This window comes from Cuculus canorus, chromosome 20 (genome assembly GCF_017976375.1).
Source record: "Cuculus canorus isolate bCucCan1 chromosome 20, bCucCan1.pri, whole genome shotgun sequence".
NCBI classification, from domain to species: domain Eukaryota; kingdom Metazoa; phylum Chordata; class Aves; order Cuculiformes; family Cuculidae; genus Cuculus; species Cuculus canorus.
Window position 1 is genome coordinate 9,352,888 of NC_071420.1, and position 15,129 is coordinate 9,368,016.

The 15,129-nt window shown below is 46.7% G+C and overlaps 1 protein-coding gene across 6 annotated transcripts in view; it reads left to right on the forward strand.

Annotated features, from left to right (window-relative positions):
• AUTS2 (activator of transcription and developmental regulator AUTS2) overlaps window positions 1-15,129 on the forward strand; it is a 780,406-nt gene that overhangs the window by 42,950 nt on the left and 722,327 nt on the right. Inside the window, exon 1 of one of the 6 annotated variants that reach the window (XM_054084896.1) lies at window positions 438-485. The exons of the other annotated variants lie outside the window; for them this stretch is intronic. Within the exon in view, the coding sequence (XP_053940871.1) occupies window positions 444-485 (42 nt within the window). The 5' untranslated portion in view covers window positions 438-443. Of the gene's footprint in view, window positions 1-437; window positions 486-15,129 lie in introns of those variants that run through there. 6 annotated transcript variants of the gene reach the window in all.

Below are 15,129 nucleotides of genomic sequence, written 5' to 3' on the forward strand. Positions count from 1 at the left end.
GACTTATAAGCCAATTAACTGGTTAAGCCGATAAAGCCAGCACCAGTGCCTGAACTGTTTGGTATTTTTGCAGATCTGAAGCCTTAAGAAGAAGTTTTTCCCTTGGTCGCTTTATTGAGGGTACAGTGAAGGTCACGGGTGGTCGATGGGGCTCTCCTTCTCTCCCGTCTTGCATGCGCTTATCAGGCCATGCACCCACACGATTCCCTTCCTCCCACTTATTCTGCTGTGTCTGAATTTGGGACACCGTTCCCCTGGGAACAGAGCTAGTTTTTAAGCTCCCAGTTGTCACTGTTTGGGACAGTATCTCAGCAGCAGAAATGGGCAATGACCTTCGGCAGGGAAGAACGAAGCTGTGCGCACGTTAACCTGGTGCAGCTGTACCTCCTGCTGTCTCCCGCTGGTTTGGGACAGACACGTCTCTAGAGCTGATCCAAACCCCAATGGTATCAATGGAAAGAGCCTCATGGACTGCAGAGGAGCAGGTGGGATCTTCTGGAAGGACTGCAGAGAGAGTGCTGATGGGGATGTTGTGTTTGGAGCTGTAGCTTTCACAGAGGGAGAGACCAAAGGCCACGTTCCATGGTGATAGATCATATTGTGCATGATCTCATTGTGACAAGAGTTACGTAATGAAAATTTTACTCTGAGAAGAGCCTGCTTTTTGCTTTTGGCATGGCTGTGGGACAAACCAGGCTCTTCTCTGGGCAGTTAGAGCTGCAGGCAAGTGAGTTCAGCTGTGCAGGACCTTTGCAAGTGGCATTTACATAGAGTGGTTGCACCTGACAGTGATGGTCCTCAGTGTTATTTGATATAACATGGCTATGAAACTCAAATGTAGGTGCTAACAAGGTAAAAATTTTTGGCATACATTAAATTTTCAACAAAGAGCTTGAGCTCTCCTTGCTTTGGCAAACAAATCCATCCCCAAATGGATCAAACAAGTTGTAATGCAGAACAAATTGAAGTAGTAGAGGATTTGTCTCAGGCGCTTAAAATCATATTTTATCCTCTGCCTTTATATTACCATCTCTTCAAGGAAAAAAAATCTTTTGAAATACTGATAGGAAAGAAAAGGCTGAGCAAATGCTGTTCTTTCAGTGGCTCAGTGCTGCTCAGTACAGCTTGTATTTCTGTCCTACGCTCTTTTCCAACCTTGGAACGACCCAAAGCGTAGCTGTCTAATGTACTGTACTGAATTCCAGTCTTTTTTCCCCAAAAGGTTTGCAAAAATTATTTTAAATTAAGCAGGGTACAAAGTTGTTCTAATTTCCAGCACAGAGAATTCATTTTCAATTTCTCTATCAAAGCAAAATGACAAATACAAAATGCAAGTGAAACCAGATGGACTAACTATATTAGGAGCGCTGCATGCATATTTTGTGTCACTTATTAGCATTCATTAAGTCAAACAGGGGGAGGACTAAGCTTTGCCTACATGTATTAAACCAATAAGGCTGGCAAGAATCCAAGCCTGCTCTCGTGGATTAATTGTTTTATAACTGCTTTAATTAAAATTGTTCAGTATATGATTAACCTAAAAGTTTTAATTTCCACAAAATTGTTGAACAAATGAGACATTAATATTTTACATTAACCGTGGAGGGTGTGCTTCGGTTCTCTGAGTAGCTGGTGTACTGTGAATGGGGAGTGCGTGGCATTGTGGAAGGAGTTGGGGTGTGTGGTTCCCGGGTGCCCCGTTTGGGTGGAACACTCCTACTTGGGGAGGTTCCACGTGCGTCCCCCTCCATTGTGGCAAGAGGTGAGCTCATAGTGTGGTCCTTTGCTCCTGGAGCTGGGGGTGTGGGTTTGTCCCGCAGGGAGACTGTTGGCGCTGCTGCAGCCAGGCAGGAGGAGAGGCTTTGTCCTGTGCTCTGCTGCCTCCGCTGAGGTTTTGCACCGTGCTGGGGGGGCACGTGGAGATGGGCAACCTTGGATGTGCCCCTCTCTAAGAGCTGACCCTGTACTCGAGATGAGCGGAGCGAAGAAGTGATGGATAGAGAGAGGAACGGAGCAAAGAAGTGATGGATAGAGAGAGGAACGGAGTGAAGAAGTGGTAGATAGAGAGAGGAACAGCGCGAAGAAGTGATGATGGAGAGCTGGACCGAGCAAAGAAGGATAGCTGCATCAAGCAGGTACCGGGAGCGTGGGCACCTTGGCTGTGCTGGTTGCCTTGGTATTGGGGTCATCTGCAGCCTCTCTTCCCTCTTCTCTAGTCAGAAGTGCTGTCTGGTTGCTGTAGGCTGCTACTCATGAGCTTTTACCCCTGTTCAACGGTTTGTCCTGCAGGATGGCTGGGATTTTGAGAGGTGCAAAATGGGCAACAAATGCTGCAAAAGAGATGAGGGTTTGGGGTCAGCTACTGCTGGCAGCTCCTGGAGCTGTGCCAGTCATGGCTGACCCCCTCACAGCGTTCACTCGGTGCTGGCTCTTCTGCAAAGGTGGTAAACCTCTGTGGCGCCAAACTCCTCTGGGGATGGAGCACTTGGAGCTGTTGGGTTTAGGCAGAAGAAGAGCTGATGGCCTGTGCTGGAATCTATTTGGAGTCACGGCATCTCGACCAAGGAAACCTCCTGTGGGATTTTTGGAAATGCAAGAAATGAACTGTGGTTTTCCATGTCTTTTCAGGAAATCTGAACTTTACACATTTAGACTGGTGTGGTGCCACTCTGGGGCATTAGGTTAGTGGAGGTTGGGAGCGAGTGCTGCAAGGAGCCCTCAGCACTGCTTCTCACAGTGTTGAGCTGTGCCTGGGAGATCTGTGTCCCACTCTGACCTGGCCTGACCTTCTCCTGCTGTTGGATCCAGCAGGATAGCAGTACGAGTTGGTGTGGCTTCAGGGTGCGGATGTGCTTGCATAACGATGGTTCACCTGTTTAACTGGAAATATTTGGAGCCGTGATATTGCAGGCAGAAGGTTTGGTTTGCTGAAGGGACAGCAGAGTTGGACTGTGCCTCAGTGTCCTCCTGTTCAAAACAAGTAAAGTCATGATCTGAGCTCCTGGCCCATTTGAATTGATGACAACATTGTCACTGGCTTAAGTGGGAGTTCATCTCTACATTTTAACTCCTTAGGGACCTGCTTTTGAAGTGGCTGGTGTGCTTATAGCATGGGCAACATGGGTGTTGGGCCCTACTCTGTGGGGCTTCTGTAGGGGGAGAGGGTCCTCGCCTGGTGTGGGAGAACTTAACAGGTTCTTGATGGTAGCTCATGTCATCTACTGGTGCTTCTTTGTGAGCCAACATTGGGGAAAAAAAGTCTGTGTTTTGATCTCTGTGGTCCCACAGTATGCCAAAAAAATAGACTTAAATACTGGCTGTGCAGGGTCCAAAACTTCGGCTAGTTTTGCATAAAGTGTTATTTGCAGCCGTGAGATCTCATGCTGTTGGGTCCTTTTAGAAGTACTTTTGTTCAAATGCAGTTGCTTCTGGTTCAAAAATGTTATATGGGCTCTGAATGCCCCATAAAGTAGTTTGCTTTCCAATTCTTGTTGAGCTTGTGCTTTGCAGAGCAGAGAGTGCAGGGTGTCTGCGATTCCTTTGAAACACCAGAATTTCTCCTAGTGGGAAGACTGGCTCCGTCAGCCTTCAGCACATCCTTCTGGCATCGCTCTTAAAGCCTCATATGGCTTAGAGTTACTAAGATCTGGGGTGAATTGAGCAGCTGGCCATGGTTTGGTGGATCAGGGAGTGCAAAGGAAGCCCTGGTGTTGGTAACGAATTTATAAACACTCCATATGTCTAGGTGAGGTGGAGTCAGGGCAGGATTGTTTGTGTTGGTTTATATTTCAGTTTTAGGATATTTGCATAAGCCTGCAACATCAAGGAAATGAGAATGGAGGAGTTGTCAAGAGAGTCTGTGAGGGTTATCTAACTCAAACAGAGACTGGTTTTGATTCTTGTAGGCTTCCTTGAAAAACATACGGAGGGTTTGTACACACACATGCACACACACGAACATATGTGGTACGTGCTACTCTCTGTAAATACAGCAGTTTTCCTTTCTGTGACATCTGATGAAAGATTTTGTGTAGCTGAATCATGTAATACAGGATTATAAAAAGATAATGAGTTTTCCACTTCAGTGCCCGGAGTTGTCGGTTGTTTCCTGCTGTTGTGCATGCCGGGCATCGCCGGGAATGGGGCCACAGCTCTTGCTTGCTAGGGCCTGGGCTTAGTGCCTTCAATAGTCTGGAAAAATAAAATCACGGAATAGTTTGGGTTGGAAAGGACCTCAAAGCTCACCCAGTTCCCCCACCCCTGCCATGGGCAGGGACACCTCCCACTGGATCAGGGGCTCCAAGCCCCATCCAACCTGGCCTTGAACCCCTCCAGGGATGGGGCAGCCACCACTGCTCTGGGCAACCTGGGCCAGGGCCTCCCCACCCGCACAGCAAAACATTTCTGCCTAAGATCTTACCTCAGTCTCCTCTCTTTCAGCTTAAAACCATTCCCCTTGTTCTGTCCCTGCACTCTCTGATCAAAAGCCCCTCCCCAGCTTTCCGGGAGCCCCTTTCAGTACTGGAAGTGATCGGAGAAGCTTTTGCATGCAGAGATCTTTCAATAATCAACCTTTCAGGGTGCACGTAAAGGTTTCTGAACTTTTGCCAACCCAGCAGAGCCCAACTCATTTTGTGCCTTTTCCCTGGGGGAGATGGTGCAAAATGCAAATCCCATTGAGGTGTTCCAGCTCCTCAGCTCTCTTGCAGGGCTGCTCTGGAGTCACCTCTTTTTTTAAGCTGTGGGAAATACTCAGCCACATCCTCGGGCTGGGTGTGCTGTTCCAGTGGTGACAACCTTGGAAACCCGGCAGGGCTTGTCTACGTTTTAAGGCTGAAAATAACTTGCCTGTAGCCCCACCCCACACAAAGAGCCAAAGCAAAGATGAGTAGGTGTAGTTAAGTGCAGAATTGTGGCAGGGTGAGCACAGGACGCTCTGGTACATCTGTAAGGGTTGGAGCCAAGCGTGCAGCTGGCACGGTAGATCCTGGACACGCAGATCGATGGGAAGTCCTTCTTCCTCAATTTAAGAAGGATATGGAGCTGTTGGAATGGGTCCAGAGGAGGCTACAAGGATCATCGGAGGGTCTGGAGCACCTTTCCTATGAGGACAGGCTGAGAGAGTTGTGATTGTTCAGCCTGGAGAAGAGAAGGCTCAGGGGAGATCTTACAGTGACCTTCCAGTACCTGGGTATAAACTGGAGAGGGACAGATTTAAACTGGGTGTTAGGAAGAATTTCTTCACCGTGAGAGTGGGAAGGCCCTGGCCCAGGTTGCCCATCCCTGGAGGTGTTCCAGGCCAGGTTGGATGGGCCTTGGGCAGACTGAGCCAGTGGGATGTCCCTGCCCATGGCAGGGGGTTGGAACTGGATGAGCTTTAAGGTCCCTTCCAACCCAAACTATTGTATGATTCTGTAAGTGCTCCATTAACCACAGGGCAGGTGGCCTTACGGTGTTGTTGAGGGCTGTCCCCTCTGGCAGCATTATGTACACGTTGGACGTACGCACCGTGTTAGCTGTGAGAGCAAACAGGCGTTGCTTGACTGTCCGGAGAGGAGGAAGAAAGTGCTGATTCCTTCTGCCAAACCGGTCTCTCTGGAGACCTCCTTTGGGATTCCCTCAGTTGCTAATTTGGATGCTAGTTAGAGTTGAAGGGATTTACTCTGCTCTTGAGGCTAAAAGGCATTGAGGAATTTCTAAATTCCTCATTGGCAAAATGTTGCCCAGCTCATAGAGCTGCCCTGAGGCGACTCACTTATCTGCAGGGTGCTGGGGTGCCTTTAGAGTCCTAGCATGGTAAATGCAAGCATTTTTATGCCTTCACGCCGAATAATGGAGTTTTGTATTTTCACGCTTCTCCAGTGTGATGCCTAACAATAGGAAAAAAGTGAGGCCGGGCTGATGGCCTCAAGTTCCGCCAGGGGAGGTTCAGGCTGGACATCAGAAAAAGTTTTTGCTCAGAAAGAGTCATCAGGCACTGGCAGGGGAGGTTCAGGGTGGAGAGTGGGGGCAGAGTCACCATCCCTGGAGGTATTTAAAAGATGGGTAGATGAGGTGCTCAGGGACATGGTTTAGTGGTTGATAGGAATGGTTGGACTCGATGATTCTGGTGGTCTTTTCCAACCTAATGATTCTATGATTCCATGATGGAAGCAGCAGTTGTGATTTTGGAGATGCACTTTGAGTGGCTGTCCCTGCTTGTGGAGACCTGTGGAATGCAGCTGCATTCGCTTCCTCCATGATTGCCAGCTTTTCCATGTGGAATCTGCCCAGCGGCCACCCGTGCAGTCAAGGATTTGTTGAATCCTCAAGATGATGAGAAGCATATAATAGGAGTATCTGAGCATTGTCTTTTATACAGCAGGAGCTGCTGAAGTGCCTCTCTGGAGAGTTTCAACCTGCCTTTCATGTGCGATGAAAAGGCCTCTAATATTTTCCTGTTATGCCCTTCCCCTTCGGTTGACGTATGGCAGAAGTAACTGTAGGCGTGAGGGCCTACAGGGCGTGAGGGCACAAGTGAGGGCGATGCAAAACTAGTGCAGCTCAGCAAATTGTTGCATTTTTTGTTTTATAAAGCATCTTTTCAGATCTAAGACCACCACTTCTCATTAATGAGCAACTTAACCTCTGCTGATCCTGTTGGAAATAAAAGTATGTCTGTGTTGAGAGCCGAGGTGGACTCCAAGCTGGGGTAATCCAGGCTGTACTTCATGGTGTCCTGTGGGAACTTAGCATAGTGTGGCCCTTCTGGCTGTGGATGCGCATTGCTGCGCAGAGAGGTGAATCCAGCTGCTCTCAAAGGCTTCGTTTGGTAGGGAATGCCTAATGGTGACTCGTGATGCCTGTCATGGGCATGGCCCATGTCTGTCCTTCTCGTGAGGGTACTGGAAAACAGAGCAATGGCAGAGCCCTGGGCAAGTTTGATGTAAAATGCTGGAAATATTTCTGCCTGCTGCGATTTGCCGGCTCCCCTGGCAGCAGGGTCTAGCAGAACAGGTTCACCAGGAGGAGATGGTGTTGCCAGCTGCACGCGTCTTGCCATGCTCGAGCTTCCTTTGGGAATGCATTCAGGGAGCTCGCTCCTGTGAGTTCACCAGACCTTTCTGTAGGAACTGTGGAAAGAAGGAGCGTTATTGTTGCAGTACTAAGTATTTGGGCTTATTTGAATGACTGTACTGGTGAATCATCTAAGCAAAGAAAGGTCCAAGAGATAAAGACTTTCCAGCTTTCTTCTCATGAGTGTAAGTTTAACTTTCCGTGTTTACACAGTTTCTGCTCCCCTCCTGCATTTAATGAGGGGGTCCAGGCTGGATGATTCTATGTTCCTATGCTGAGCGTGCTGATTTACTGAGAATTCTCTTTTCTGATGGCCACGGTTTTTGTTTTGGTTTTTAATGTAGCGTAGCCAGCTAATTTGTAGGTAGCCATCACTTCAAGATTGTTGACATTATTCTCCGACAAAATATAATGTGTGGTTAATCCTATTTCCTGCAATCAATATGGTAATAGTAATTAAGCATCTGAATTATGAAATACTTATGTTGTTTATTTTTTTAAATCACATAAACTTCCTGCAATTAGAAACATAAAGCTAAATTATTTAATACCAGATCTCGAATCCAAGTCATCTGTATACTCAAAAGCCTTCGTTCTATCAAGACAGCCATACTTAGGTTTATAATAGTTATGTTTTATTTGAATTTTCATGAATAGTTAAGTTCCCTAGTGGTTTTTGAGGTACTCTTCCAGCTTTGAGAATTTAGAAATACAACAGGCTGACTCTTGTAGTTGCAGAGTTAGAACAGAATCACGGAATCACCACTTCCCTGGGCAGCCTGTGCCAGTGCTTTACCACTCTTCTAGTAAAGAAATTCTTCCTGGTATCTAATCTAAAGTCCCCTGGCACAATTTGAGGCCACTTCCTCTCATCCTATCACTTGTTACTCCCGAGAAGATACCAACATCCAGGTTAGGATCCAGGGCAGTCCATACAATTGGTCTTCTGGCCTGCAGGCACATTTTTGGTGGCAAAGCACAACTTTCCAACCTCTGTATCTCAAAGGCCATCTTTTCTTCTTTGGGCTGGGAGCCTGTGTCTGCCCTTGCAGCCTCCCATCATCCTCCAAAGCTGCCGTAGCCACAGACACCCTGGCACCTGGCGAGCTCGGCAGAAGGATGGGGCCGTAAATCCAGCATGTGGAAACCAGACCTTACTCCTGCACATACCTCTGTGTGACCAGCTGATCCTATCTTGAACATCTGCTCTGCAGAGATGGATAGCAGGAGACTTGCAGTATCATGGAACACTAGTGTGCAGACATCTGCCCAGAGGGAGCCGCAGGGGCTCCGGCTCCCCGTATGTCCCTCTTCCGGGAATGCACAGAAGATGCTCCGGTTGGTTCAATGTTGTACATCCTGGGAACAACATATTTGCTGACCTCACCTGACGTTTGGTTCTCTGCCTGCAGATTATCAGAAGAAAGGAGTGGTTGGGTACTCTGGTCGGGATTGTACCCAAATGGATTGTATGTCCACTTGGAGCCTTCTTTCTGGGGATGCTGTGTGCTGTGTTTTCCACTCTGATCACATTTTTGATTCTTTAGTTCTTGCTTCTCTTTATTCAGCCCAAGCTCTGTTATTCAGTTCATTTTGTTCCTGACAGGTTTTCATTTCCTTTATAAATATATAGCATTTTCTTTGGCCTCTTGGCTGTGAAAAGGATTTAGTACATTGTTTTCTCCATGCTTGCTTTTTTTTTGTGTGTGTTTTTTTTTTGTGACTATCAAAGGCTATTCTTTCTTTTCCTCGTCTCTTGAATAATCACTGGAGACAGTAAGGGAGTTGTTCTACATAGCTGCATGCTTGCAATATGTGGTAATAAATATTAAGCTCCTTATGAATTGTAGCAACTTGTGTTTTTATTTAAGTTTTAGCAATTGGAGATGGCTTTTGACTTGCAGACAGAGCACTGTGCGCTGAATTTTTGAAAGATCTGCCTCCCGAATATGCAGATACTTGTACATACAGGCATTCCCGCACACAGCTCCTTGCTTTGCAATGCAAATGTATGATCTGCAAGTACAATACGGGCTCTTCAGTGCTCAAGAGGAGTGAGGCAGCATCTGAGTACAGCCTCTGAATTCCAGTCCTTGTTCTTATTTCTGTCACTAGAGGCAAAAGTTGCTTAACATACTCCATACCTCAGCATCATGTGCTGCAAAATGGGGGTGACAATACTGCTAACATCACACAGAACTGAAGACAGAGGCTGAAACCACTTCTGACACTGAGAATAGTACATTTCCTTAACAAAATGTGGTACCATTCCTTACAAGTGAGGTATCCTGTAAGTCAGTGTGGGAAGGGGAGATGCAGACATTCGTTTCCGAAAGGATGCTGACTTGAGTTTGACCCCAAATATAAACTTTGTGATAACAAACGGCACCAAAAGCCATCAGGAGCAGTTTCCATCATTTTAAAAACTGGAATGGAAAGACTCAACACCAGCCAAATAAACCACCCTGTACAGTGTTTGCGCCTTGGCGCTGCTGTACAGGGCGCCCCGGGAGTTCTTCTGGCAGACAGTGAGTGCCTCTGTTTCCCAGGAAACTTAACTGTCCAAGGCAAGGGGCCTGCAGAAAAGAAAATGAGTAGAGAGAAGCAGTGAGATGTAACTTGAGCTGTAAGTGTTCAATGGCTTTAATATTTAGAGGGCAAGTGAGTAGAAAAGGAAGGGATTTCTGTTGGCGTGCCCTGCGGTTTGTATGTTAAGGTGAAGTGCATCTCTTGCAGTAGAAGACAAATGTGCTCGATCTCCAGCCAGTGTAATCTATTACTTTTCTTTCTCTAGCTCGTGTAGAACAGACATCTGTGCGTCTGAGATGGGAGATGTCTTTCCTGAGGGATTTGTGGTATGGACCCTTGTGTCCCTGAAGCCCCACAGTCATTACTGCATTCCTATTTTCCTGCAACATTCAGCGTTTTTTTCATGTCACCTTCCTTGGAGTGTTCCTCTTGTTTCCTCTGCTAGTTTAAACAGTCCACAACATCTGTTCTTAATTTTATAAATGTATTAAATTCCATTCCTGGATCTATTTGAAGCGCAGGGATCAAATACACACACACACACTCCCAAATGGAACAAAGCATCTTTTTGCCATTGAAATATATTGTGCCTAAATACATACTTGGGGGAAAGAAATCAGTATCACATTTACGTTGCAAACTGGAGAGTAGATAGATGTCCATCACCCATCCCAACCATCAGAAAGTTTTATCTAGATATAATCAGGTTGTGGTGTGGTGTTGTCAGCAAGCAGCTGAGTGCATGGAGTTGGGATCGTGCCCGTGGGATTGTGCTTTGGGCTGATGGCACATCCCTGTGGGCAGTTGCTTGATGCAGTCGGTGTTAGGGCATTCCTGTGTTGTCAGGAGGCAGTGAGAGCTGCTGGAGCTCTCTCTGCCTGTCAGAGAGCCAGCGCTCTGTGCGGAGCTTACAGAGATGAACCAGAATAGCTTAACAGAGAGCAACCGCTCTGTCTTTAGGCACTTGAGGATGTGGGTGAAGAGGAGGAGAAAGGCTGATGGCTAAGAAGCTAGGCAGTGGAGTAAACAGCTTGGCTTACCTGAGAAAAGGGCAGAGGTGGGAATGTTTTTTGCAGTCTGTCTGCCACTCCAGCAAAAATCAGATAAACTTGAAGGTTTCATGCCTGGACAGAAGGATTGCAGATGTCTCAGCAGGATCTGAACCTAGGTGTGGCCTGCGAGTAAGCAGGTTGAGCTGATGGATGGTTTCTGCTGAAAGGCTGACAGGATGGTGCAACCAGGGACCTCCTCTGCGTCGCCTGTGTCCAAGGAGGCCTGGCAAATACCGAGCTGCCCTTTCAAAGCATCTTCAGATAGCTGGATGTTTGTCCCACTTGGTTTATGCTGCCGAGCAGAAACCGGTGCAGCAGGTTTTTATTTAGTTTGAGATGCCAGGTTTCTGCTTTTGCTCATACAGTGACTCCACCTGGCTTCAGACCAGCCCCTCTCCAAATGTGAGGAAGGGGACATATGGAAGGAGAATGAGTCGCTGCCTTATGGAAATGTGGCCTGCTTGCATTGCCTTTCCCTCTGCTTCTGTTCAGCCAGGACTTCTGACGCCTGTGAGGTGGAGGAAAGCGTGTGTAATAGTCTGAGAGGCTGATTTGCTGTCTGAGCTGCCTTCACACTTGTACTGTTTCAAAAGGAGCAACTCAATCCATGTCGGGCTTAGTGGAAGACTTGACTGAGAAAATAGAAGTTAGGTGTCTATGACTGAAGCACTGAGCTTTGCGTGCATTCCTGCCGTTATATTTCAGACCCAGCATCCACCTGAGTTTGGTCCTCTGGAGCGGGAGGAACATAATTTGGATCCACAGATGAGTCTCAGTCCCGCCTGTTTGAAGTTATCCGAGGTTCCCACCTAGCATCCCATCTCAATATTGCCTGCGCATCGGCAGATGTTTTTTACCTTTCACATTTTGTATGCACGATGAGGTTTTTTCATCCGGTGATCTCGATTAGTTAAGCCTCGTAGCACTGCTTTGAGTTCTATGAAAGCTGGCTGGATACCCTTGCTGCTCTTCCTCCCATCTGATGTTAAACTTGCTGAAGCAGTAGGTAACGGACTCAAAACAGATTAAAGCTTTATTATTCATATAGATGTTAATCATGAGGAGGGATTCTTTGTATGCTGCAAAACTCTACATATCTTGCTGGGCTTTGAAGGAAGAGCTAGGCTAAAAATAAAGGCAATGAGTTATTACTACGTTCTCCTTCAGGGAGTGGGTTCACTGTATTTTTGAAGAACTGGAATGAGCACTGGAGATGTTCATCTAAAACTCATCTTGGTTTTCAGCTCTCTGTCCCTGTGTGTTGTTTGGATGAGGGTACCTCTTACGTAGATGCAGATGTTGGATCAGAAGCAGATCTTGCTGAATTGGTTAGAAAAAAGCGTTCGTTTCAGAAAACGGAATGATTGGAGATTTTGAGCCCAGGCTGCAATGTGCTTGGTGCTCTGGGTTTGCCTGTGTAGCGCCCTCATGCAACTGTTTGTCTTGAAGCACAGGAGTAGTACAGCTGCTGTCATTGGGATTATTGCTTGGGCAAAAGGCATTCTTGGAGCATGCATCATCTTCAAGAATGGAGCCTTTCCAAAGAGATTTGCTCTAATAGGATGCATTGGAGAGAACATAAACACTAGAAAATAATGGCAGGAAATACCTCAGATCAGCAATCTTTTACTGTCACTTAGAAGAAATACTCAAAGACACGTTAGTCATGTCATAGCTTTCCTCTGAGACATCTGTCTGATAATAAAACTTTAAAAAGTGCCCCGAGTCTGGGGCAAAATGCCACTTCAATTTGGATGCTTTTCTACCTCCGGTAACTGTATTGAGTTTCAGCTGTTGCAGTGGTTATTTCACAGCAATACCAATGGAAGTACTGGAAAGAAAAGGCCAGAAGAAGTTGGAACCCAGGCATATTTCTTATCAATGGCTTCTGTTAATGTGGATTTCCTCTCTCGTTTACTGCTTATGAGCTAGTATAGAACTTCCATGATGAAATGCTGGCAATTGGATTGAATTTCTTGTTTGACTTGTCCAGCAATGGATAGAAATTCTGAAGTGATTCTCCTCCCTGTGGCAAATCTGGCGACTTGGATTGCCTGTTACTGGGCTGTAAGAAGGTGGTTTTGTCTCTTCTTTCCAGCCACACACCTATCTGCTTCTAGGAGGCAAACTCTATTTGTATTTCTTGCAGTTCTTCCCATTGCATTGGTAATTCACAAGCTGCTTCTTCTGCTACGTGGACAAGTGTCACAGAAGCAATGTGGGATGTCTCTGCCACTGCTCTGTTTTCCCTTCAGTCACTGTCATTGCTCCCTCTTTGCTAAGTTCACGCCATGAAGTCCCATCTTGTGAGATTGAGGTGCGTGTTGGTAGAGTCAGATTTCCTGTTCTGTCTCCTAAGGCTCTCTGAGCACCTCATGTGGGGCTTCATTCTCATGGGACATGCCTGTCCCATAGTCTTCAACATGTTCTGATGTCTTCAGTGTTCCATACAAGGATCTGAAATATGAAGGAACCAGTGGCCTGGTCAAACCCTGCAGCGTGGCAGGGTTCTGGACTGAGGCTTCCTGAGTGCCGGCTGTGATGCTGCCTGCTGGATTGGTGGGCATCCCTCCATCCCACTGCTGGCGTGCCTGGTATGTCCAGCAGCTTGGTGCAAATTGCTCATGTGTGTTAGGTTAAGAACAACAGTCCAAGGTCTGGCCATCCAGTTTTGAGAACTGACTTTGATTTGTACCTTGATAACTGTTCAGGACAGATCCTCTTAACTTCCAGGAGACTGACTGTAGGCTCTTCTGAACCTCTGCAAAGCTTGTCCCATCAGCATTGCCTCCGTCCCCAAGACCATTTCTCTTCCTTCACAGGACAGATCACTGTGTCGTAGTAGGACGCAGGAGGACAGTGTCTGTTAGGATGTGTGGGGCATTTTGCTTTCCCCGTTTCAGGATAGTTTTGCTTTCCCACCCCTCTGCAACATGGGGAGGTGCAGCACAGGCAGAGCTTTGGTAAAAGCCAGTCCTGCAGAAGCCCTGATCATCTTGCATGCCCTTTGTTGTTGTGTTGCAGGTTTTGTGTTTGTTTAATTAGTTGCTGGAAGGAGGAAAACTTCTTTCTCTGAGCAGCAGGGACAGATCTCACAATCTCAGTGGTCAAGAATGAAGCGGACTGCCAACAATACTCCAGCCTCTTTGAAATCTGATTATATGTTTCAAGCCTAGCCCTGTGAAATATAATAAAAGCCAGCGGGAGACTATAACAAGGCTGGAATATCATGCTGCCACCTGCTTTTTCCAGTTTGTACTGCCTTTTGAGGAGTTGTTGGTTTGGCAAGAGATTGGCCAGCAGCCTGATATGGCAAGGCCAAAGCAAGGAGCGGTCTGGGTCCTGGAAACAGTTACACCTTTCAAACACGTGTCTTTGGAGTACAAGAAGTAGATGTAAAACCTGTAATAATAGTGATGAGAAAAGAGAATCGGTGTGAAAAGGTGACAATCACAGGCATTTGCAGTTTACTGTTAAGCTCCATGTGTGTGCGTGTACATCATAGTCTCCGGCAGGCCAGTTAACAAGCAAGCGGCACAAAGGGCTGCAAATTCCAGCTCCGAACTCCAGGAGAGGTCAGCAGAATTGCTTGTGGTTCCAGAATTCCTTAATCCCAGCAAAGACAAGGGAGGAGTTGGCATGCTGGTACGAGCATTCCTGTTTCGGTGGTCTGGGAGCACAGGAGCTGAGGACCAGTCTCTCGTGGACCCCAGGCTGCACAGCTGGAGGCAGTGATTTCATTGCAGCCAAGAGTTATTTAGCAAGTCCGTTTCTGTTGTTCTGTGTCTCTTAGACAGGCTATGGCCTTTTTCCTTCAGGATTGTGTTTGAGTGTTACTTCCAGCATTGGTGCTTTGTGTTTTAGAAGCTTCCTGTCCTCCCACAGCTGAGGGTTTGCTCTCCTTTCCTCATCCCGTGATCCCTCCCTGCCGGTTTGACAGCAGAATCAGGTTTGGCTCTCAGTACGTTTCATGAATCTGTTGCAACTCCAGTATACAAAAGTGAGGTTTGGCATATCAGGAACATACACTGTCTCTTTCATTATGGCAGCTATGGAGAATAGGAAAGGTATTTCCCCATTGCCCTTCCCTGCAGTCGCTTGAGTTACAGCATTTGAGGTGGGATGCGAGCGGCTGCGGGGTGAGCTTGTGATGGATTGACTCTGCCTTCTGTTTACACCAGCGCTGCCTTTCATGCCCCGTTGCTGTTTGTGGTTTTTGATGAATGATTAATTAGAAAAATAATCATTTGTAAATTGTGAGTGAACCAGACGTTTGGCCTTGCCTGTAGGGAAATCGAGTCTCCGAGCTCTGCTGCAGTGTGCAGCCTGCTCACAAATGCAGGAGTATTCCCAGGCTAGTGATGAATTTACATGAAGTTCCCTTTCAGCATTTTAATGACTGTTACATCTGAGTAACTAATGAAAGATATTAACAAACAGAAGAAGTAAATATTTAATTTTTCTATAGAGTTGGTTTTTTTTTTCAGCTCGT